The sequence below is a fragment of the Myxine glutinosa genome, chromosome 12 (genome assembly GCF_964187855.1).
Source record: "Myxine glutinosa chromosome 12, kmMyxGlut1.1, whole genome shotgun sequence".
Classification (NCBI taxonomy): Eukaryota; Metazoa; Chordata; class Myxini; order Myxiniformes; family Myxinidae; genus Myxine; species Myxine glutinosa.
Window position 1 is genome coordinate 36,730,246 of NC_136272.1, and position 26,564 is coordinate 36,756,809.

Below are 26,564 nucleotides of genomic sequence, written 5' to 3' on the forward strand. Positions count from 1 at the left end.
ATAAAATTAAGACAAATAATAGAAAATACCTGTGAATGCACAAGGATGTATATTGCTGTTATAGAGACTTTGAAAAAGCATTTGACTCTGTGCGGCAAGATGGCTTATGGAGGGCACTTAAATGATTCGGCCTTCCTATTAAAATCACCAAGCTACTTCAGGCACTACAAAGCAAGTCAAAGAGCGAAGTGACGGTGAATGGAGATCTGACTGATTGGTTCAGTACGACAGTTGGGGTCCGTCAGGGATGTGTGATATCACCCCAGCTCTTCAACTTGCTGCTTGAACTTGTAATGCATGATATGCCGCAAGGAGTTAACATCCAAGGAAAAGTTATATCAAACCTACGATTCGCAGACGACATTGTCTTGCTACCAGAGACAGAAGAAGACCTGCAAATCCTCGTAGATTGTGTTTACAGCAGCAGTAGTGATCTGGGCATGAAGATCAACATCACAAAAACAGAGGCACAAGTCATCAATAGGCACCACCCAAATCAATTTAATATCATATAAACGGCATAGTTTTAAAACAAGCTTGGGAATTTATTTATCTGTGGGGAAGGCGGGGAGGGGAGAGGGTACAATATCACAGGATGGAACAAGCACCGAAGACGTCAAGCAAGGGATTGGTAATGCACTGGGAGCATTTCAGCAGCTACAGAGTACTTGGATGGCAAAAGACATCCAACGTGACACCAAAGCTGAACTGTATAGAGTCCTCGTTCTCATAATCTTGATGTACGGGTCAGAAACTTGGAAATTAAAGCAAGAAGATGAACATCGGCTCCTTGTTTTTGAAATGGTATGCCTCAGAAAAGTAATGGGAGTATCTAGGCTGGACAAAATAAGGAATACTATAATAAGGGAAACTCTCGGAGTAAAATACACAATAACAGAGAATATATCACAATAAGGCTTACTTTCAAAGAACTTTCAAAGTCAAAGTTTTTGGGCACTTTCAAGAATGCGCTAGAAAAGACTTCCAAAAATCCTCATACAAGGAAAAGTAAATGGCACCAGACAAAGAGGAAGGCCACCAAAAAGGTGGATGGACTGCATCAAGGCAGATTTCAGGGCCAGACAAATAGCGTCACTGGCAGAGGCACAAATGTCTGTGGCGACTGATCATCATTATGGAACAGATAGCAGGACAGGGAGCAGCAATCGCTGCTCCTGTATCGACACCTTGGAGCATCGATAGATAGATATATAGATAGATATATAGATAGATTCGTCACTTCCGCTGTTGTGGTTTTCCTCCACTTGAAAGATTTCTGATTCTATGTACTATTATTGTCTTCCAAAGGTTTATTGTTTATGAACAGTTATTAAAAGTTAAAAAGGTTACCTTAAAATGATGCAGGAGCCCGAACCCGAAGACAAGGAGGTGAAGAGGAGGAGGCGGTGAGAAAATTCGGAGAGGAAGCTGGTTGCTTTGCGTTCTGGATCGAACGTTGTTGAGCAAGAGACACGAGTGAACTTTGGGTTTCCTGGAAAGTGATTCCGCGATAGAGTTGTTATCGCTGTGACTGATCAAACCTGCGTGTCAGGTTGGCGTTGGATTCTGAGGAACCGTTGTCGTGTGATTACATCTCAAGTACAAGCCGTCCGCCATTTTGACTCATGCGCTTCGCGCATCGAGCCAACTTTCCTTGCTTCGTCAACCGTTTCCACCGCGTTCAGACGTATCTGTGGTGTGTGCGCACCGAGGCTTCTGACGATTACTTTGCGGCTCGCCGACCGTGAACAGTGAAAGTTCGTACCTGGAGGGGGCCTTTGGATTTTCCAGTCGCCGTGAGTGCGCCTTTGTGCCACTTTAACCACGTGACCCTTTTCTCCGCTTTGGGCCGCGTGCGCCTTGGTGCCGTTTTGGGCGGCGTGTCTGTGCCTGCCCTCGGAACGAGATTCTGGTTTCGAGTCGACATCGTTCCGTTGATCACTGGAGGGGACGAACTCTGAGCTCGAAGACGGGAATATAGAGACATTGGGGAAGGTTCCTTCCACTCACTTGGAACACTGTGAGCTACCTTATGCATGCTAGCTGATGGAATAGAGAGTGCACTCTTAATTGTCATTTGTGGTAATGTTATTCCTGTGTGATTTATAATATATTATTGGTTTGTTCATAACCATTGGTGTGGTTTCCTTATTGATTTCGACACGGAATAATATATTTTTCTGCCGTGGCCCCTCCCGGGGTTCGGAGGTATACCGAGACCCGGAGGTCGGGGAGGAACACGTAACAGGGAGGGGAGAGGGTAAAATATCACAGGATGGAACAAGCACCGAAGACATCAAGCAAGGGATTAGTAATGCACTAGGAGCATTTCAGCAGCTACAAAGTACTTGGATGGCAAAAGACATCCAACGTGACACCAAAGCTGAACTGTATAGAGTCCTGGTTCTCATAATCTTGATGTACGGGTCATAAACTTGGAAATTAAAGCAAGAAGATGAACATCGGCTCCTTGTTTTTGAAATGGTATGCCTCAGAAAAGTAATGGGAGTAACTAGGCTGGACAAAATAAGGAATACTATAATAAGGGAAACTCTCGGAGTAAAATACACAATAACAGAGAATATATCACAATAAGGCTTACTTTCAAAGCACTTTCAAAGTCAAAGTTTTTGGGCACTTTCAAGAATGCGCTAGAAAAGACTTCCAAAAATCCTCATACAAGGAAAAGTAAATGGCACCAGACAAAGAGGAAGGCCACCAAAAAGGTGGATGGACTGCATCAAGGCAGATTTCAGGGCCAGACAAATAGCGTCACTGGCAGAGGCACAAATGTCTGTGGCGACTGATCATCATTATGGAACAGATAGCAGGACAGGGAGCAGCAATCGCTGCTCCTGTATCGACACCTTAGAGCATCGATGGATAGATATATAGATTGATGTTGTTCAGATAATTCAGAGCACACTTTTTAGACATCAATATCTCGGTATCATAATGCATGTTTGTGGAGGTGCTATGGATAATGTGTAAAAATTGGTGTCTCTGTGTCAGTGTCACAGTGTCATTGGAAGGGCACAGACACCCAGTCAGCAAGATGGTACTCCACCCAGAACAGATGGTGGAGGTTGGGAAGGGTTAACTAACCACAAGAAGATTGCTATCTCATGATCACCACCCAACAGGTTTGATCTGGTTCAGCACTGCAAATGATACTCCAGAATGGGGGGGTTAGGTGGGAGGTGTGAGAAGTGGGTTGGAGAATAGTATGGTAGGCACAGAATAGTGGGCTGATGAGTGGTTCGTGTGTAGCCTGTGGCTGCTGCTTGCATCATTTTCTGGTGGCCCAGCTGCCGCTGATGCAATTCCTCTCGAAAACCACTCATCTGGTACTCGTTTTGCTGACCTCGGTAGGATGATAGTTTGAGTCAACCCACCTGGTGTTAATTCAACAGCACGACAGGGGCTCAAACTCAGGACCCTAAGATCTCAAGCCAGCCCACCTTAACCATTAAGCCAATACCAGGCATTCAGAACAGTGTGGTGGGGGTATTGTGACGATGTTCGTACATATCTTTACTCGTTTCTTGGTGGTAATTTAATTAGGCAGTGATATTGGGATGATGCCCTTGTCGTGGTTACAATAATAGCCAGTCATGAAAAAATATTCCAGGGTAAAGATTTTATAACAATATCTGGTGGTCAATAACCATAGTGAATAGTTTGGGTACTTGTGAAACTTCTCCACACCATCATCCCCCACACACTCCCAAAATAAAAATCAATACTAGGCCTTATTTATCAAGCTGAGAATAATATTTCTCGTTTGTAGTGATACTCCGAAAAACAAAAGGAATTTGTTTTTATCTTATAAATATCTTCAAGTGTTTGTGTGTGTTTGTGTGTTTGTACGCTATTCTTTCAAGGTCGAACCGTAGCCTCTAAGGGCCCAAAATTTTGTGTGTAGGTACTTCAGAATTTGAGCAAGGTTTTAAGCTGCCACACGTTGGCATTGACGCCCATTTTGAGACCACCAATTGTCGCTATAAAGTGTATGTTTGGGATGTGGGGTGAGGCAGTGCTGCCGCCAGCCCCACAGGCAAAAGGTAACCAGCATGAGGCCAAAATGGCCTCTAAAGGTGGTCATGAGGCCAATAACTCTATAACTTTTCAATGCACAATACGCCCCAAAACAACCGCTGGGAAAAGGACACCTAGCCAGGCAGCTCAAGGTAGCCCCTGCTAGTGCTAGTGTGCTATAATGAAGTGAACGTGGCAGTGCTATTTGTAAACATAGGCACAGGCATCACAAAGTAACCCAAAATCTTTCTTGATAAATCATAGTGTTCGAGGTACCATTATTTTATGGTTGAATAAGGTTTCTTTACACTGCCTGGCACGCGTCGCCCCCTGCCGCACCCTTCACCTGAAGCCACAGACCACTTTCTGGGTGCATCATTTTGTCGTAGAAGTACTTTTCCTACTGTTGGAAGTGTTGATAGATTGAAAACCTGGAGTAACCCTCTTCCAACACCTTTCATGTTTATTCCCGAGAAAAACACATTTTCAATGTTACCACAATGTTATTTAAAAAAAATAACATCCTGTCAATGGTAACATTTTCAGTGTTACAATTGACAGGGTTTGCTTAATCTTTTATTGGTAGTAATGGAACACAAAATCCTGTCTCAAGCATCGCGCAAAGGATTTTTGTATATTCATCTCATCCTGTCTGTTTTTCATACAGTCTGCTTTCTGCACTTTATCTTACAACTCTTCGTCATGTGGTTAATTTCCTTGTCATGAAAACAACATACAGCATACATCATACATACTTATGTGCCATTTTTGTTGTGAATGTGATTGCGTTTGGCTTTGAGGTTCAGTGGTTTCTGATTGATGTTGATATTTCTCTTAGTGTTCAGTGGTTTCTGATTGATGTTGATATTTCTCTTAGTAGCCATCATGTTGTTTACGATGAAATTATTTAGTGTCTTTATCTGCCACCTCCAAAGCCGTGCCAATCTTACATACAAGCCTTGTTTTTTTTACCAAACCAAATCTTTCCCGATAGCTATTTTGAATTAGCTCATCATGTAAGCCACTCAATGATCGGTATTGCAGGGCAGAGTTCAGATATTGTTAAAAACTAGAATGAACTAATATTCACTTGTAACAGTGTGCCTTGTATAGCTGGTATCCTTTATGATCTATTTTGCCTCTGGTGAAGCTTTGTAAGTGTTCTCATGAGCATATTTTAAGACATCTCCCCTGTGTTTCCTGCACTAAGGTCCACATCAAAAATTAATAGGATTTTGAATCGATCACACTGCGATGATGTTATCTTTTTCTGCAAGTTCATCATGTAATTTTCCTTTTAACAATGCACTTAAAGTCTTCGAGAGTTTTGTCAAACTCTGCGAACTTCCAGAAACTAGTTACATTGTTGATTCTCAAGGTATTTCACTCCAAAAAAAATAGCAATGCAAATTACTGACTTACAAAAACGGTACATTTCATTTCAATACACACGCAGATAACAGACTAAAAATATAACTTAATAAACAAGAATAGGAAGAGAGAGAAAAGAGCATTTAATATAGACTGTAGTTAAGAAAAAAAAAGGAATCAACGAAGAGAAGAGAAAAGACAAGATAAAATAAAACACAAAAGAGAAGAGAAAAGACAAGATACAATATAACACAAAAGAGAAGAGAAAAGAGAAGACAAAAGAGAGGACAAAAGAGAGGACAAAAGAATAGAGGACAAAAGAGAACAGAAAAGAGAGGACAAAAGAATAGAGGACAAAAGAGAACAGAAAAGAGAGGCCAAAAGAATAGAGGACAAAAGAGAACAGAAAAGAGAGGACAAAAGAATAGAGGACAAAAGAGAACAGAAAAGAGAGGCCAAAAGAATAGAGGACAAAAGAGAACAGAAAAGAGAGGACAAAAGAATAGAGGACAAAACAGAACAGAAAAGAGGACAAAAGAATAGAGGACAAAAGAGAACAGAAAAGAGAGGCCAAAAGAATAGAGGACAAAAGAGAACAGAAAAGAGAGGACAAAAGAATAAAGGACAAAAGAGAACAGAAAAGAGAGGACAAAAGAATAGAGGACAAAAGAGAACAGAAAAGAGGACAAAAGATTAGAGGACAAAAGAGAACAGAAAAGAGAGGCCAAAAGAATAGAGGACAAAAGAGAACAGAAAAGAGAGGCCAAAAGAATAGAGGACAAAAGAGAACAGAAAAGAGAGGCCAAAATAATAGAGGACAAAAGAGAACAGAAAAGAGAGGACAAAAGAATAGAGGACAAAAGAGAACAGAAAAGAGAGGCCAAAAGAATAGAGGACAAAAGAGTACAGAAAAGAGAGGACAAAATAATAGAGGACAAAAGAGAACAGAAAAGAGAGGACAAAAGAATAGAGGACAAAAGAGAACAGAAAAGAGAGGACAAAAGAATAGAGGACAAAAGAGAACAGAAAAGAGAGGACAAAAGAATAGAGGACAAAAGAGAACATAAAAGAGAGGCCAAAAGAATAGAGGACAAAAGAGTACAGAAAAGAGAGGACAAAATAATAGAGGACAAAAGAGAACAGAAAAGAGAGGACAAAAGAATAGAGGACAAAAGAGAACAGAAAAGAGAGGCCAAAAGAATAGAGGACAAAAGAGAACAGAAAAGAGAGGACAAAAGAATAGAGGACAAAAGAGAACAGAAAAGAGAGGACAAAAGAATAGAGGACAAAAGAGAACAGAAAAGAGGACAAAAGAATAGAGGACAAAAGAGAACAGAAAAGAGAGGACAAAAGAATAGAGGACAAAAGAGAACAGAAAAGAGAGGACAAAATAATAGAGGACAAAAGAGAACAGAAAAGAGAGGCCAAAAGAATAGAGGACAAAAGAGAACAGAAAAGAGAGGCCAAAAGAATAGAGGACAAAAGAGAACAGAAAAGAGGACAAAAGAATAGAGGACAAAAGAGAACAGAAAAGAGAGGCCAAAAGAATAGAGGACAAAAGAGAACAGAAAAGAGAGGACAAAAGAAAAGAGGACAAAAGAGAACAGAAAAGAGAGGACAAAAGAATAGAGGACAAAAGAGAACAGAAAAGAGAGGACAAAAGAATAGAGGACAAAAGAGAACAGAAAAGAGGACAAAATAATAGAGGACAAAAGAGAACAGAAAAGAGAGGCCAAAAGAATAGAGGACAAAAGAGAACAGAAAAGAGAGGACAAAAGAATAGAGGACAAAAGAGAACAGAAAAGAGAGGCCAAAAGAATAGAGGACAAAAGAGAACAGAAAAGAGAGGACAAAAGAATAGAGGACAAAAGAGAACAGAAAAGAGAGGACAAAAGAATAGAGGACAAAAGAGAACAGAAAAGAGGACAAAAGAATAGAGGACAAAAGAGAACAGAAAAGAGAGGACAAAAGAATAGAGGACAAAAGAGAACAGAAAAGAGAGGACAAAATAATAGAGGACAAAAGAGAACAGAAAAGAGAGGCCAAAAGAATAGAGGACAAAAGAGAACAGAAAAGAGAGGACAAAAGAAAAGAGGACAAAAGAGAATAGAAAAGAGAGGACAAAAGAATAGAGGACAAAAGAGAACAGAAAAGAGAGGACAAAAGAAAAGAGGACAAAAGAGAACAGAAAAGAGAGGCCAAAAGAATAGAGGACAAAAGAGAACAGAAAAGAGAGGCCAAAAGAATAGAGGACAAAAGAGAACAGAAAAGAGAGGCCAAAAGAATAGAGGACAAAAGAGAACAGAAAAGAGAGGCCAAAAGAATAGAGGACAAAATAGAACAGAAAAGAGAGGCCAAAAGAATAGAGGACAAAAGAGAACAGAAAAGAGAGGACAAAAGAAAAGAGGACAAAAGAGAATAGAAAAGAGAGGACAAAAGAATAGAGGACAAAAGAAAACAGAAAAGAGAGGCCAAAAGAATAGAGGACAAAAGAGAACAGAAAAGAGAGGACAAAAGAAAAGAGGACAAAAGAGAATAGAAAAGAGAGGACAAAAGAATAGAGGACAAAAGAGAACAGAAAAGAGAGGCCAAAAGAATAGAGGACAAAAGAGAACAGAAAAGAGAGGCCAAAAGAATAGAGGACAAAAGAGAACAGAAAAGAGAGGCCAAAAGAATAGAGGACAAAAGAGAACAGAAAAGAGAGGACAAAAGAAAAGAGGACAAAAGAGAATAGAAAAGAGAGGACAAAAGAATAGAGGACAAAAGAGAACAGAAAAGAGAGGCCAAAAGAATAGAGGACAAAAGAGAACAGAAAAGAGAGGACAAAAGAAAAGAGGACAAAAGAGAATAGAAAAGAGAGGACAAAAGAATAGAGGACAAAAGAGAACAGAAAAGAGAGGCCAAAAGAATAGAGGACAAAAGAGAACAGAAAAGAGAGGCCAAAAGAATAGAGGACAAAAGAGAACAGAAAAGAGAGGACAAAAGAAAAGAGGACAAAAGAGAATAGAAAAGAGAGGACAAAAGAAAAGAGGACAAAAGAGAATAGAAAAGAGATGACAAAAGAAAAGAGGACAAAATAGAACAGAAAAGAGAGGACAAAAGAAAAGAGGGCAAAAGAGAACAGAAAAGAGAGGACAAAAGAAAAGAGGACAAAAGAGAATAGAAAAGAGAGGCCAAAAGAATAGAGGACAAAATAGAACAGAAAAGAGAGGACAAAAGAAAAGAGGACAAAAGAGAACAGAAAAGAGAGGACAAAAGAATCGAGGACAAAAGAGAATAGAAAAGAGAGGCCAAAAGAATAGAGGACAAAAGAGAATAGAAAAGCGAGGACAAAAGAATAGAGGACAAAATAGAACAGAAAAAGAGGACAAAAGAATAGATGACAAAAGAGAACAGAAAAGAGAGGACAAAAGAAAAGAGGACAAAAGAGAATAGAAAAGAGAGGACAAAAGAATAGAGGACAAAATAGAACAGAAAAGAGAGGACAAAAGAAAAGAGGACAAAAGAGAACAGAAAAGAGAGGACAAAAGAATAGAGGACAAAAGAGAATAGAAAAGAGAGGCCAAAAGAATAGAGGACAAAAGAGAATAGAAAAGAGAGGACAAAAGAATAGAGGACAAAATAGAACAGAAAAAAGAGGACAAAAGAATAGATGACAAAAGAGAACAGAAAAGAGAGGACAAAAGAAAAGAGGACAAAAGAGAATAGAAAAGAGAGGACAAAAGAATAGAGGACAAAAGAGAACAGAAAAGAGAGGCCAAAAGAATAGAGGACAAAAGAGAACAGAAAAGAGAGGCCAAAAGAATAGAGGACAAAAGAGAACAGAAAAGAGAGGACAAAAGAAAAGAGGACAAAAGAGAATAGAAAAGAGAAGACAAAAGAAAAGAGGACAAAAGAGAATAGAAAAGAGAGGACAAAAGAAAAGAGGACAAAAGAGAACAGAAAAGAGAGGACAAAAGAAAAGAGGACAAAAGAGAATAGAAAAGAGAGGCTAAAAGAATAGAGGACAAAAGAGAACAGAAAAGAGATGACAAAAGAAAAGAGGACAAAATAGAACAGAAAAGAGAGGACAAAAGAAAAGAGGGCAAAAGAGAACAGAAAAGAGAGGACAAAAGAAAAGAGGACAAAAGAGAATAGAAAAGAGAGGCCAAAAGAATAGAGGATAAAATAGAACAGAAAAGAGAGGACAAAAGAATAGAGGACAAAAGAGAATAGAAAAGAGAGGCCAAAAGAATAGAGGACAAAATAGAACAGAAAAGAGAGGACAAAAGAAAAGAGGACAAAAGAGAACAGAAAAGAGATGCCAAAAGAATAGAGGACAAAAGTGAAGAGAGAAGAGAAGACAAAACGGAAGAGGACAAAATGAAAGAAAAAAAAGAGGACAAAGGGAAGAGAAAAGATAAGACAAAAGAGAAGACAAAAGAGACGACAAAAGAGAGGACAAAATGGAAGAGGACAAAATGGAAGAGGACAAAGGGGAAGAAAAAAGAGAGGCCAAAAGGGAAAAGAAAAGAGAAGACAAAAGGGAAGACAAAAGAGAGGACAAAAGTGAGAAAAAAGAGGATAAAAAGGGAAAAGGCTAGAGAGGACTTCTTCTTCTTTAATGGCCACAATCATTCCCACATTATTGTGGGATTGGCCGGGGCAAGCCTTGTCAAAGTGTGTCAGAAACCCGCTAACTAGCCATGATGTTTGACTACGGTTATGTCAGGAATTTGTAATTTATTCAGGGTGCCGGCGATAGCCTGCCTACACTTCATGAAGGGCACTGTAGGATCTTTAACGGCTACAAACTAATGCTGGCAGACAGGACAACTGTTTAATGTACGACCAGACCAACCGAGGGACGGGACACACATTGATGAATCACCATGCCTGTGAAATAACAGGGTGACAGTTTATAGCTGGATCGGGAATTGAACCCAGCCGAGACAGCTCTAGGTGAGTAGGCACACCTTCAAGCCATCCTGCCAGCCCAAGGGAAGGGAGGACAAAAAAACAAAAGGGAAGAGTAAAGGCAATAGTAAAGACCAGACAAAAGGGAAGAGTAAAGGCAATAGTAAAGACCAGACAAAAGGGAAGAGTAAAGGCAATAGCAAAGACCAGACAAAAGGGAAGAGTAAAGGCAATAGTAAAGACCAGACAAAAGGGAAGAGTAAAGGCAATAGTAAAGACCAGACAAAAGGGAAGAGTAAAGGCAATAGTAAAGACCAGACAAAAGGGAAGAGTAAAGGCAATAGTAAAGACCAGACAAAAGGGAAGAGTAAAGGCAATAGTAAAGACCAGACAAAAGGGAAGAGTAAAGGCAATAGTAAAGACCAGACAAAAGGGAAGAGTAAAGGCAATAGTAAAGACCAGACAAAAGGGAAGAGTAAAGGCAATAGTAAAGACCAGACAAAAGGGAAGAGTAAAGGCAATAGTAAAGACCAGACAAAAGGGAAGAGTAAAGGCAATAGTAAAGACCAGACAAAAGGGAAGAGTAAAGGCAATAGTAAAGACCAGACAAAAGGGAAGAGTAAAGGCAATAGTAAAGACCAGACAAAAGGGAAGAGTAAAGGCAATAGTAAAGACCAGACAAAAGGGAAGAGTAAAGGCAATAGTAAAGACCAGACAAAAGGGAAGAGTAAAGGCAATAGTAAAGACCAGACAAAAGGGAAGAGTAAAGGCAATAGTAAAGACCAGACAAAAGGGAAGAGTAAAGGCAATAGTAAAGACCAGACAAAAGGGAAGAGTAAAGGCAATAGTAAAGACCAGACAAAAGGGAAGAGTAAAGGCAATAGTAAAGACCAGACAAAAGGGAAGAGTAAAGGCAATAGTAAAGACCAGACAAAAGGGAAGAGTAAAGGCAATAGTAAAGACCAGACAAAAGGGAAGAGTAAAGGCAATAGTAAAGACCAGACAAAAGGGAAGAGTAAAGGCAATAGTAAAGACCAGACAAAAGGGAAGAGTAAAGGCAATAGTAAAGACCAGACAAAAGGGAAGAGTAAAGGCAATAGTAAAGACCAGACAAAAGGGAAGAGTAAAGGCAATAGTAAAGACCAGACAAAAGGGAAGAGTAAAGGCAATAGTAAAGACCAGACAAAAGGGAAGAGTAAAGAGAAGACAGAAATAGCAGAGAAAAGAGAAGAGAAGCACATGCGTAAAAAGCTTTAGTGATTTGCTTCAGTTTAAGATTTGCATCCTCAGACACGCTTTTAACCTCTTGTCCTTAGAGAAGGACATGCCAGAATGTGACAAATCTTCACTTGCGCTGAGATCTTTATGGAAGGATAATCCAACTAGAAAGGGATTTGTTCTCATTTTAGAAACATTATAATAATATACTGTATGTAGCTGTATGCTAAAAATGCTGATAACGATATGCAGGTGCCTAGCATTAATTTATAATAGGTGCAGTGATGGACTCACAGCTGTCAGGAAGCAGAATAGGACATGGAAATGGGGTTTTACTTACAGCTCCCAAATTTAAGAGGACAGGCGTGTGCATCCATTGGGAAATCTTCAAGCTGCATTGGACATTCTGCTTTGATGGTGAGCCTAGTGAAGACAAGAATATGGACAAAGGTAAAAAGGTAAAGATAAGATGCAGAGAAACACTTGTACAAGTAGAATAGTTGTTCCTGGTATCATCACCGTCATCATAACATTGATGACTCACCGCAATCACAATGATCCTGTTGAATGTTTTTAGGACAACACCACTAAATCATCCCATGAAAGCATACGGGATACCTTAGCTCCTGAGCAATCTGCTTCCTGAGTTTGATTGTACGTGGTTAGAAAAATTCGACTCAAAAAAATCATTTCTGGTGAAATTCCAAGAGGGGGCGCTGCATCCTGGAGCACGCTGTCCTTTGGGAGAAGAGGCAAAACCCAATGTCCTGTTTTAATTCATGTTGTGGATGGTAAATTGTTTGCGTGCACTAGCAAGATGAATTCCCTGTTTCGTGTTAGCTGGATAATGAGGATGGCCTGCAGTAGGTGTGTGTGGGAGTCATAGGATGTGGTCATGCATGATACAGGGCACCATGAGGGCCTTCACCTGTGTATTAATTACCATGTGAATGAAATCAACATTAATATTCCACCAGCAGTTCATGTAATATCCTGATTGGGTGTTGCCATCATTCTACTCCAGATTGGATATTGGAGGGTGGTTGAGCTAATCTCAATGAAAATTTCATGAATAGTTAATCTCTGAAGCCAGGGGAAAAAACGAGCAATAAAACAGGAAACCCAAGCGAGAAATCTGAAGTGTCATCGCTTGAGTAAATCACTAATTAGTAATATATTTGGAAAGGCATATGAAACCATAAAGAAATCCATAAAGTATTCACCAATGAAGGATATAATTAATTGGTTCATCGAGGCATCATTGATATGGATACCTTATCCTCATGAAATCTTCAAAGATTCTCGAATTTCTCATCCCACAATATCTCCACTGGCATGTTTATGCATTTTTACTTGTGCCTCATAAATTATATCATGATGTGAATGAAAAATGAAGTGTGGTCTCATTAGATATTAATCATGCTAATAATGTCACATTGCAGCGCTTTACATTTCTTTGGAAACGTTTAATGAACATTGATGTTCCTCTTCTCTGCTTGTTGTTTGTTTTATGGTCACATTCTTATATCTCAAAGAATGTGACGTTATTTAAGGAGGCTTTTCATCATATCTTTCTTTTTCACCTGCAATGCAACAGAACAGTGGTCCTTTCCTTTATATTAACCTATCGGGAGTACCCAGTGTTACCCGTTGATGTTCTAATCCTGTTGGCATTTTGAAGAAATCAATTTGTTTTGTTTTTTGTTCCCCCATTTTTTTTGTCATATAGCAACAAAGGATCAAGCACTATACAGCAATTTTTTTAAAATCGCGAAAAACGAACTTTTTCCCCATTTTTATTTGTTTATTTATTTTGGCTTAAAACACTCTTCGGTACTCACTGATGAACCTCTGAAAGTTTGACGAAGATCCGTTCGGCCATCTCTAAGAAAGATGGCGACACACAGACAGACAGACAAACGGCTCTCAGAGTATAGATTCCATAAATTGCCTAAAAAAACTTTTCTTAACCCCCTGTTGGAGGCCTTCATTGATGGCGAAGCCTGGTTTCAGCGTAATGGTTAATGTGGCAGGCTTATGATCTTATGGTCTTGAGTTTGAGCCCCTGTTGTGCCATTAAATAACACCAGGTGTGTTGACTCAGTCTGTAATCCTTCCAAGATTGGCAAAATGAGTACCAGCATACTGGAAACAAGGGCACAGCATCAGCGGCACAGCAACTCTTCCAGAAAATGATGCAACTAGCAGCTACAGGCTGCATACGAAGTAATAAGCCTTGATGTTGACACTACTTCGTTTGCTGCTCTACCAAGTCAATCAAAACCTAAAAACCGTTTATTCACTATTTGTTGAGCCCAAAGAGTATTAACGGTCAAACTAAACGAGAGAGTGCACTCTTACTACCATCCTTACAGATCTAACAGCGTTAGGCATTTGCTTATTAACCCAAGAGCCTGAAAACCACATCCTTTTTCTTTCTTTTGTCACAGCATAGCTTCAGTAAGTATATATTCTGGAATCGACCTGGTTTCACATTTTGGACTGAACTTCATTGGGTTGCTCACATTCACCTTTGTAAGTCATTCATTCGCAAATCGTTGGAGTATCGATTACAGCTAATGCTGTTCATCTGTCAACTTTAGAATCTGTTCCACTGAAAGCACAAGTCATTGTTAGTCTTAACACTGGGGACCACAAAGGGTCTTCTTATGTCCCAAGATAAACTGGTGGAAGGCTCGTCTGTGTATTACCAATTAAATCAAGGCTGTAATTGGACTCCTCTTACACACCATGAACTTTCCAGTGTCTCTTGTTCTGATGGACACAAAACTTTTGATACTCGGCTTGTTTCTTTTACACACTCTATCTTCATGTTGTCTTCTTACAATTGTTACGGATTCGTCACTTCCGTTGTGGTGGTTTTCATCCACTGTAAATATTTCTGATTCCATGTACTATTATGGTTTTCAAAAGGTTTGTTGTTCATGAACTGTTTTCAAAAGGTAAAAAAGTTAATGTTAAAAGAAACAGGAAACCGGATCGGGAACCAGACGACGAAGAGGAAGAAGAAGGAGGAGAAAAGAAGGCGGAGCGAGTGAGTCGGACAAGAAGGAGCCGAGCTATTTGCGGTCTGGAGCGAACGTTGGCGAACAACAGTCACTAGCGAACTTTCGGGTTTCCCAGGAAAGGGATTCCTGCGACAGAGTGGTTATCGCTGTGACAGATTAACCTGTGTGACAGGTTTTGCCGACTGAGCTGCAGAACGTCCATACCCGAGGGTGTGATCTCTCAGTCGCCTGGAGGACGCCTTTGGATTTCCCAGTTGCCTTGAGGGCGCCTTGGCCCCGCTTTGGCAGCGGGACTGTTCTTGCCATCCGAACGGGATTCTGGTCTCGATTGGACATCGTTCTGGCGATCGCTGGAGCGAAACAACTTTGTCTTGAAGCCGGGAATAAGAGACATTGGGGATGTTCTTGTTTCACTCACTTGGAGCACAGTGAGTTATATATTACAAAACTGATGGTACCATCATAGGATATATATTGATTGTACTTTTGATTACTATTATTGTTGTACTGTTATTCTTGTGTGATCTTAATACAATATTTGTTTGTGAGTAACAATTGGGGTGGTTTCTCCATTTATCTTTGACATACAGAATAACACATTTTTCTGCCGTGACTCCTCTCGGGACTCGGAGGTACACCGTGACCAGGTGGTCGGGGAGGAGCACATAACACAATTCTTTACCCGAACTTCACATTCGCATTTTCTCCTTGTTCCACTCTGCAGTCCGAAACACTGTTCATATGAAAACATGGTGCTGCATTCCACATTCATTTATTAAGTTGTCCCTCGATTGGAGTTAGGTCAGGATACAAGGATTCCCCGAAAGGTACACAAAACTGCATTCCTTTGTGAAGGAATATGAAGGGATCAGAGGGGTGGGTGGGACTACAACTGTCAATCACCCTGATGTGGGCGGGGCTGCAGTATACATTTACCCTAGGGCCAATCAGACATATATGGGTGTGGTTAATGGTGGAATATTATCAGGAAGTCGGTGATAGCAACAACCCACACATATTTCCATAAAGTACATAGGCCTACTATTTAGAATGTTAAATCGTCTATGAAGTATATATCAAGTATCACCATTACAATGTGAGCTAATCTAGAAAGTTTATAATACAACATTTGTAAATCAGTAGTAAACAAATATATATATATATATATATATATATATATATATATATATATATATATATATATATATATATATATACGTATATATATTTCTAAAGAGTAAAGAAACAAGTAAAAAAAACATTTTAAACAATAACAGCTCTCGGTAGAGAGCATACCTTTGCCAGGCTGAACAGTTTACGATTTGTATCGCACTGATAGGACGGATCTGGATGCGGATCTGAACCAAAATCGAAGAATCGGCTTGTTGTCACCTTACCAACTCATCCATCTAGTTTTGTCATAAGTCATCCAGAACTTTTTGAAACAACATGCTATATATAGTTGTTGGTCCTATCATTCAATGGTAAAAGAATCACTGAAAAAATAAAAAATTCTCGTATCCGGATCGGGATTCGGATCTTCACCAAAATCAAAGCGGTTTGTCCTTGCCACACAAAAACCAGTCCATCAAGTTTCGGCTGACTCGGTGCATAACTTTTGGAGTTACCTTGTTATATATTGGTTTTAGCCCTATCACTCAATGGTAAAGAATCATTCTCCAATTTGGATCCGGTTTCAAATCTTCACGAAAATCAAGGCATTTCATCCTTGTTATATACCCAAGATGTTCACCAAGTTTTGTCTGATTCAGTACATAACTTTTTGAGATATGCTGTTCATAAACAAACAGACAAACAAGAAGGCATCAGGCGGTAGGTAGCCTGACAGGTATGACAAAAATTGAGAGAATCAATAAAATTGATTAATTGTGTAAGTAAATAAATAATAATCATAAAATAATTAATTTCTTAACAAATTAGCTAAAGGCATAACAAAACCATCACTTTATTCCCAATATGTAACTTTTTGAAAATTAATTAATTAATCGGAAAATTAAATAATTAATCGATTAATTCGTTCATTAATAAAACAAAAATACCCTTTACAGCCAACTCACTTTGTCAATGTCATGTCCGAATATCAGCTTCCTAGCTCAAAAGGTGCTTTGAGATATTGCACAGATGATATAGAAAATGAACAAGGAATTAATAAAGCGATAATAATTAAGTAATTAATCAATTGATTGATTAATCAAAAAGTAAAAAATAAAGTTTTGGCCAAATCACTTGTTCACTATAGTGGCCAAATTTCAGCTTCCTAGCTGAAAGGATGGCTGAGATATCACCCAGACAAACGAGAGAACCATGACGTTTGACCTTTATGTAGTCAAAAAACATTGACAGCCTCACTTTGGTCCTTTGCAATCCTCTGGTAAAGTTTGACGAGGATAGCTAAATGTGTTCGTGAGTTACCGCGCTCACAGAAAAACAAACAAACAAACAAACATACAAATGAGACAGACTGACAAATGACCAAAATTTTTCACATTTCGTCATAACAAACAGACAAGGGTGAAAACATAACCTCTATCCACCTTAGGTGGTGGAGGTAAAAATGTAAAGGGATGCAGGGATGTTACTCCAAAAAGTATGACAACAAAAAGTCCTCCCCAGCCCTCCCCCCTTCCACAGATCTACCGACGTCCCTGTTCTCCACTGTTGTTGTGCTTGTATGCTTCCCTCTCCCTCCACCTCGTGTCTCCCACTCCCTTCATTGCATGTTTTATGTGTCTGTGCATGTTTTCATGTTCAATGTGTTCGTTCTTACACGAGCCTCGATTCTGTATACAAAAAAAAAAGAAAAAAAAAAAGGAAGGGATGATCACAATAAATGATTATGTGAAACCATCCCAACATATTTCTTTGAATAATGGTTGTCCCTAGAAAAGACACTGTGTGTGCGTGTGTGTCGTTGGTTGTTATCTCCAAATGCCGGTTTAAGAAGACTAGGGCATGCCCGTACTATATCTATATCTAAAATTATATCCCCCCCCTCTATTTACATGAAATGGTTTGGTCCAAAGCGAACGGCTTGCGAGTGGTGACAATCCCCCCCCTCTATTTACATGCAATGGTTTGGTCCAAAGCGAACGGCTTCCGGAGTTTGGTAAAGAAATCGCCATCGCGTGCACAAACGCGCAGGAAAGCGAATGAATCGCAAATTCGTTTTTATTAGTTGTAAAACATAGTTTAACGCCAACATAGTTTGCAAACGTGAAATAAATGAATACGCTCTCAAATGTGCCATCCGAGGCAGAGTGTGCCCGCCACGTTCGGCACACGCGATCGTTCGCTGCTCTCTGATTGGTTGAATCGTTTTTTGGACATAGCTCGGTAAGTAATTGTCCGATTAATATGAAACCTTGAAAAGGCACATCCTCGGGTCCCCAGCAATATACCTGGCAAGTTAAAAGTATATCGGACCCGTGGTTGTCGAGAAACAGCGGTCACAGACAAACGTACAGACGTACAGACAGACAGACAGAGATTACTGGAATTATAGATAGATGGAAGGGACCCCTCCCAGGTCTCGAAGTATCCACCTTTGTGTGTGCGTGTGTCTGTGCGAGTGTGCGCACATATATGTGTGTGCATGTATGTGTGTGTGTGTTTGTGTGTGTGTGTGTGTGTGTGTGTATGCATGCAAGTTGTTCTTGCCGGCTATCTCCACACGTGGGTGGGCCTCAGGAGATGGAACGGAGATCTACTGGGTCTCAAAGTATCCACCTGCATTAGCGTGTGTGTATGTGTGTGTATGTATGTGTGTGTGTGTGTATGTGTATGTGTATGTGTGTGTGTGTGTGTTTGATATAACTTTGTCTTTTCTGTTATTATTGCTATAAGTATACTCAAGACTGAACATAAAGAGTGCTTTTGTTCTACAACGGTAAAACATGTATGCATAGAAATACCCAGAAATAAAAGCTGACCTCTTGATCATGTTCATCTTTTGATCTCAAATCCAAATTTCCTAAGTATATAGCAATATGAACACTTTTTACTTCACTGTTCAAAACTTTTGGAGGGAATTGTATATATAAATAGAAATGTGCCATTCGGACCTGATAGATGCATCATGGTGGACAAACGTCATGAGTGCATGGATATAGCTTTGCCTCCTGCACGGATAGCTTCAGCAACGCATGTTGTCTATTTTAAAGACCGGTTCTAAGGTCACAAGCAAAGGACTGTGTAGTCATCAACCATGGTTTCGCTCATATTGGAGCTCATGAGGACGACCCACCACAACATCGTGTACCTGTGAACATGCAATCTTGTCGGCTTAAATGCTGTTAGTTCCTCTGAGCGTGGTAAAACATCAAAGCACAGTTCGTGTCCCTTAACCTGACCTCTCGGTTGGTGAAGCAGTGAAGCAGAGGTAATGTTCTCATTTGGCAGACGGACATTCCTTCTCAAAGTTCATGCAGTTTTGAGTGTTATGGGACATGAACTGTGCTTTGATGCTTTACCAAGCTAGGCACTAATATACACACATACACGAGTGGGGCACAAACCATGCTTAGTATGTAGTTACATAATAAATATAAGTTTTATGATTATAGGTAAGCATCACCGACCTGCTGATAGATATCAATTTAGGTTATTTATTTATTTTACGTATGTGTTTACGTTTCTTTACATAAATTTCCATTTACGGATGCTTTCCGACGGTTCTGTGATTTTTCCCAGGTGTACCAGCTTCAATGTCTGTCGGCATGCCAAATTTTAGCTTTCTACGACATCGGGAAGGTACTGAACATTAATATCAGTCAGTCAGATAGTTAATCAATCAGTCAGTCAGTCAGTGGTTAGAAAGAGATATATACATATATACTATTTAGAACTGTGTTCCCACACACACACACACACACACACACACACACACACACACACACACACACACACACACACACACACACACACACACACACACACACATATATATATATATATATATATATATATATATAATTATAATAATAATAAAGAAGTCTTATATAGCCCCATCAAACAGAGTAAACGACCCTCATGGCGCTTTACATTATCATGCGAACGCACACACACCGCACACACATACACAAACATACACACACACAGACACACCTTCACTCTTGCCCTATTCCTCTCCCTCCCCATTCAAAACCCACAGATGTGTACTCCCCCTCCTCCTCCCCTCCCTCCCCCGCACATGTACACAGACATACTCTCGATCTCTGTCCCACCTCAAACCAAAGGGAAAACAGGACTTAGACTTTGAAAGACTTGTGAAACAGATAGGTTTTGAGGGAGGTTTTAAAGGCAGGAAGAGAGTCAACATGTCGAACAGAGGAAGGCAAGTCATTCCAGAGCAGAGGTGCAGCAAAGGAAAAGGAGTGGAGTGGAAAAGGAGTATATATGTATATAGTTACGTGTGAGGGGGTAGTTAATGAAATACCTTACTCCAGATAGAATTGTGTAGATTTGTGTGCTCCGAATGTCATGAAGAAGAAACCTTCATGTATCTACGTCAGGGCCGGATGACCGTGTAAGCGTTATGTGTCTCCATGCGAGGGGTGGAGCTATGCTAATTAGTGAGGGCATATGGATAAAATTCCCAGTGTGTAAATTGCCCTTGTGATTTTTCCCTTCATTCTTATAAAACACACTCGGCCAGCCATGCGATCGGCACGTAATTGCAAATAACAAGCACCGACGATACCCAGATGCGATTTCACCACCTAGCGGAATCATCTCGATGGGCACCAAGAGTGGCCGTGAGGCCACGCCCCGAATACCGATTGGTTAAAGAACAATGAGGTGTGCGGGTGGAGCTCGGTGATTGGAGCGAGTGTGATGACATAGAGAACGTTCGAGACTGAGGAGTAAAAAGGAAAAGTCCCGCCATTTTCTCTCTCTCTTGGTCCTGGCTTTGGTCGCAGGTGGACGCATTTGCATTCTCTCTCTTGTACTGGGTTTCATCATGGGCAGTTGCATTCACGTTCTCTGTCCTGGGGCATCGGTGGAAGCGGCCGCATATTTTCCCTCTCTTTGGTGCTGGTTTTGTGATGGCTGTGCTTCATGCCATGTGCGCCGGAGAGAAACATCGGAGTTTTGGAAGAGTGGGACAATCGGAGGAGGAGGGAGTTTTGCCGAGCTCCGCAGGTCGGTGGCTGCTCTGGGTGCGACTGCGCGCCATCTTGTCGGTTCCCGCACGGTGGTTCCGAGTCCGGTCAAGGACGCCAGGCGGAGTATCAGCCAACGCACCACACTACACATTTCTTTTTGCTTTCATCATCTCCTTGTGTTGTATACGAGTCCTTAGGGAGGGTCCCTCAATATAGGAATTAGATTTTACCGTACATTTATTTGTTATCCTGGCATTTATTTTCATTAAACCATTATTTGTTACATTTTCAATTTCTTGTCTTGTACGTTTATTAGTTCGTGGGTTCGCTGAATAAACCCTAGTCGCGTCCGTCCGTACAGGTAAGGACCTCGCTACCCTCCACCGCCTCCGCGCATGCACAAAGGAACCGCCATAGTTTGGGTATATGCCTCGGAGTTAAAGCTCATTTGGTCATCTGTCGCCCTGAGGTCTTCACTACAGGGTAGACATGACAATATATATATATATATATATATATATATATATATATATATATATATATATATATATATATATATATATATATATATATATATATACATATATATATATATATATATATATATATATATATATATATATATATATATATATATATATATATATATATATATATATATATATAGACATGTATGTATGTATGTTCATACTTCAGGATAAATTCATGAAATTATCAATGATAACAGTCATATGTGTTTATTAAGGTAAATTAACAGCCATTATAAATGTTTGGTAAACAAACTGCTTAAATAAATAACAAGACCTGTCATTTTATAGTATCAGTCAATACTTTGTGTGTCTGCCCTTTGCCTTCTTGAGTGCCATCGCTCTTCTACCCATGCTTCCCATATACAACTGATTGTGCCAAATATCCTGAAGTAGATTCCACTGTTGTCAAGTTAATTAAGTTCTTGTTATGCATGGTGCATGGTATGTTCCCCAATATGAAAGTCTCCCAATTCACAATTCAAGAATGCGTGAATATCAACTGAAACAAGCGTTACGCCTCGGTCCCCCGTCGGGGAAGTGATGTGAGTTGACAAAGTGGAAGACGCAGAAAACATGCTATGATATGATATTTCGCTCACAAGGTTCAGACATACATGGAGACGGCATCTTGGATTTTGACGTGGCGACCCAATTTACAATAGGGTTCTTCCTTGCGCCTCGATACACCCACACACCAAATTAGAAGTTGGTACTTCGCTTATTTTTCAAGATATTTCGCTCACAAAGTTCAGACATAACGAGCATAACATTGTGCACTGGAAAATGACATCTGTTAGCGAGCATGAGCACGTGTTACAATCAATTGTTTGCATAGGAGTGAGCAATCCCCTGTGTACATCCTTCTCCAGCTGATTGCAGTGTATGGAAGGTCAGCCTGCATGGATGTGAAAATCAATCAGATTTGGGTGCCGATTGTTTAAGACGGGTGAGAAGGCAGTGACACTGCAGTCTCATTTCAGAAGACCATGACCAAGCCGTTCACTGAACAACATTCAGCATGTGGAAAGACTGCTAATGAGCAATCACAATATAGTGTGAGAAGAAATCTCCATGGATGAAGGAATATTAAATGTTTCAGTTCATGCATACTGAGGCTTTGTATATTGATCTCAAAATATCAAGGTTCATGTAATATTCTGTCAAGTCACGAATGTGCCACGGATGCTGACAGGCAACCAAAAAGCTGAACAATTCTCCATGTCTCAGAACATGGTGACCAGGAATATAGTGAATGGGCAACAGTTTGTGAACACCGTGTGACTATGCACAAAACCTGGATACCTTTTTTCCATTCAAAAACCAAAGACAGTCGGCAAAGTAAGAAGCGTTCACTCACCTCCACCAAATAAACTTTTTGTGCAGGCATTGGCCGAGAAGATGGTGATGGTCACCTTTTGAGATGCTTGTGGCATCATCATCACACATTGTGTTCCAAAAGGGACAGCTGTTGCTTGTAACAATTACCATGTGTTGGATAAACCTTTTATATCAGCAATGCAGAAATGTCCACAACTTGTCGAGTCAGGGTTTCTCTTCCATCAAGACAATACTCCCACCAGGATGGGGCTGCTCACATGCAAGGAATCTTCAGAGTAGTGCAATGAACTGTTCCCACATCCATCACATTCAACGGACCTTGCAAAAGTGACTTTTGGTTATTTCCAAAAATAAAAGACTGCCTTTGTGGTCACAAACCCTCCTCAAGGTCATGCTTGGCATCAATGATTTATGAGTGAGTGGGCTATACGTACATCTGAAGAAACCTTTGCTACAGATATTTACATCATGGGAGGACAGGTGCCAAAAGTGTATAGCACTCCTGGGGGACTATGTTGAGAAGTGAAGTTTGTGTCCCTTTTGTAAGTCGTACATGCTTCTTTAAAAAAAAAAAAAAAAAAAAAAAAAAAAAAATATATATATATATATATATACATATATATATATATATATATATACATATATATATATATATATATATACATATATATATATATATATATATATATATATATATATATACACACAGACTTGGCATTTAATATGGAATACTTTTTTTTTCTTGACTTGGGTTTACTTTCTTAACTCAGTATATCAATCTGGTGAGTTTCTTTTACACTTTGGTGATTTATTTGTTAAAAGAATCATGTCACTGATTGTCTGTCGCAGCAAGAAGTCAACAACAGGATTATATCACAGGTGGCGTGGCAAAATGTACGGACAGGTGCATTTGATGATTGGCTTCACAGTCGGGTATACAAGGTTTGTTGCGTTCTGTATTAGTGGAAAACAACTGCTGCACGTCTCCAAAAGTTATTGCCGCTTCCTCTGGAGATGGTCCGTCAACTCGACAATGCTGTTTGTCATGGAGTGGTGGCTTTACGAAATTACGGCATGAAACAGCGTGTTATTGCTCGGCAGTATGGCATCACTCAAGGTCAGATGTCAAAGATCCTGAAACGAAATGTTCAGAGGGGTGTCCCTAATCCAATACTGAGGCCAAGACGTCCCCGCAGAACCACAAGGAGGGATGATCGCCAGCTGCACCGGTTAGTCCACAATGGCCTTACCAAGTCAGCTAATCGGCTTAGGGCTGAGTGGCAGCAACTGACAAATGTGCCTGTATCCAGAAGGCTAGTCAACCAACGACTGGTTCAAGCAGGCTATCGTGCCAGGGGTCCCCTGAGAAAGCCACGCCTGACCAGACAACACCGCCAGCGCCGATTGCAGTGGGCCAGAGAGCACCATCAATGGCAGTCAGGACACTGGAATCACGTGATCTTCAGTGACGAGTCTAGATTTCTGGTCTATCGTCAAGATGGCCGCGTCCGAGTGCGCAGACAAGTGCATGAAGCCGACAACAAAGATTGCATAGTGCCAAGAGTCCAAGCTGGAGGTGGTGGGGTGACCGTTTGGGCTGCTTTTCATGCAGGGGGCAAAACTGACCTGGTTGTTGTGAATGGAAACCTGAACCAGTTCAAGTACAGGGCCATTCTGGAAGAAACATTGCTTCCATTTGCTCGTGCAGCCTTTCGAGGAAACTTTGTCTTCCAAGATGACAATGCACGGCCTCATCGTGCTCGCATGTTCCCACACTTTCCTGCTGACCGTAGTGTAGAGCATATGGAGTGGCCTGCCATGTCCCCAGATATGAATCCGATAGAGAACTTGTGGGCAGAATTAACGCGTCAAATCGACCACTTGGACCAGCAGCCGACCTCTGTGCATGAATTGCAGCAGGCTATTGTCACTGCATGGCAAGCGATTACTGTCCAAACCTTGGCAAATCTCGTGAACAGCATGCCTCAACGTGTACGTGCTCTCCTGAATGCTCGTGGGGGTTACACGAAGTACTGAACTGTAATTTTACTGTACGTAATCCCAGTCGTAATTTAACTTTTTTTTGGTTAAAAATTTTTTTGGCTAATGTGCAAAATAAAGAGATACTTCTGGAAAACGCACAGAAGTTTAACACAGTACTGTCCGAAAATTGAGTTCGATATCAGTTTACATCACTTTCAAGGATCAATTTATTTGTTTCGAAATGTCAAATGTGGTTTTTGTTTCTTTCAAAGGTCACATTAACAAAATCTAGAATAATTTCAACATAATTCCAATGAACTTTTGGTTCTAAGTCATCTTGAAAAGTAAGTTCACCCCCACAAAAATATATTCCATATTAAATGCCAAGTCTGTATATATATATATATATATATATATATATATATATATATATATATATATATATATATATATATATATATATATATATATATATATATATATATATATATATATATATATCAGTCACTATGCAACCTTCATATCATCAGTGGGGAACTGCCAGCAAGGTGTCCCATACAGCTACTGCTGCACCTTACCTTACAAGAACCAGATTACAGATACCATTTTATATATATATATATATATATATATATATATATATATATATATATATATATATATATATATATATATATATATATATATATATATATATATATATATATATATATATATATACATATATATATATACATATATATATATACATATATATATATATACATATGTATATATATACATATGTATATATACATATATATATATATATATATATATATATATATATATATATATATATATATATATATATATATATATATATATATATATTACACTCTGCGCATGATCTGCGCTGTTTTAATTTTAAGTTTTCTGGTGTTTGAAACTCTTCCATGTGTATTGCATTTAAAAGTGGAATGCACAAGAAACTCATTATATGGTGATTTAAATGAAGTATTCAGCATGCAGGCAATGTGAAGTGACCCAGTTCAATTTGGAACATTTTGCTCCCAAATTTAAAAGTACAGTATTATTGAATAATCACAAAACACTTACAGATTATGGTTCCCAGATTACTAAATAAAAACAAGCAAGTTGATACAGATGGTGTGCTAGCAACTGAAGAAAAACCAAGGTTTGAATAAAATTTAAATTTTGTTCATAATTTTGGAATCGCCTGGTGTTGACTTATCGGTTAAGATGGCTGGCTTGAGATCTTAGGGTCCTGAGTTTGAGCCCCTGTTATGCGGTTGAATTAACACCAGGTGGGGTTGGCAGCCTGTCATCTTTCCAAGGTCAGCAAAATGAGTACAAGCTTACAGGTACAAGCCTGGCAAGCCTGGCAAGCCTGGCAAGCCTGGCAAGCCTGGCGTTGGCTTAGCAGTTAGGGTGCCGGTTTGGGATCCTAGGATCCTGAGTTCGAATCCCGGTCGCTGAATTAACGCCAGGGGGGTTGACTCAGCCCGTCATCCTTCCGAGGTCGGCAAATTGAGTACCAGCTTGCTGGGATGAATGATCACGGTGTGTACCCCGACTCAGAATAAGCACACTGTATCCCTGCGCATCGAAGAGCGCGACCAAGGGTTGGCGTCAGGAAGGGCATCGGGCCATAAAAACATTGCCTCAAACAGGGAACCATGATTGTCATGGGGCCCGCAAGGCTAACCCCCGCTCTAGCGGGGAAAAATGGCCTTAAAACGATCATTCATTCATTCATTCTTACAGGTAACGGAGGCACTGCATCAGTGGCACAGTCGTGCCACCAGAAAAGGATGAGCCACTAGCTGCATACGAAACATCAACATTTTGGAATTACTTATCAGGTTATTGTAAAGGTTTCCAATTACTTACGGCATCATCATCAACAACATGGAGATGTAATAATAGAAGGCTCAAAACCAAGATTCAAGTTCACTCTATCAACATTTTATCACTAATTTTTCTGGGGATTTATAAAATTACACAATTAACAAGGGATAATTACACAATTAATT

General features: G+C 39.8%; 1 protein-coding gene across 1 annotated transcript in view; it reads right to left on the reverse strand.

Moving 5' to 3' along the window:
* The window catches only part of LOC137437955 (gamma-aminobutyric acid receptor subunit alpha-2-like), a 373,866-nt gene that overhangs the window by 99,109 nt on the left and 248,193 nt on the right, over positions 1 to 26,564 (reverse strand). The window contains exon 5 of the mRNA XM_068132744.2: positions 11,864 to 11,946. Within this exon, the coding sequence (XP_067988845.1) occupies positions 11,864 to 11,946 (83 nt within the window). The remainder of the gene's footprint in view (positions 1 to 11,863; positions 11,947 to 26,564) is intronic.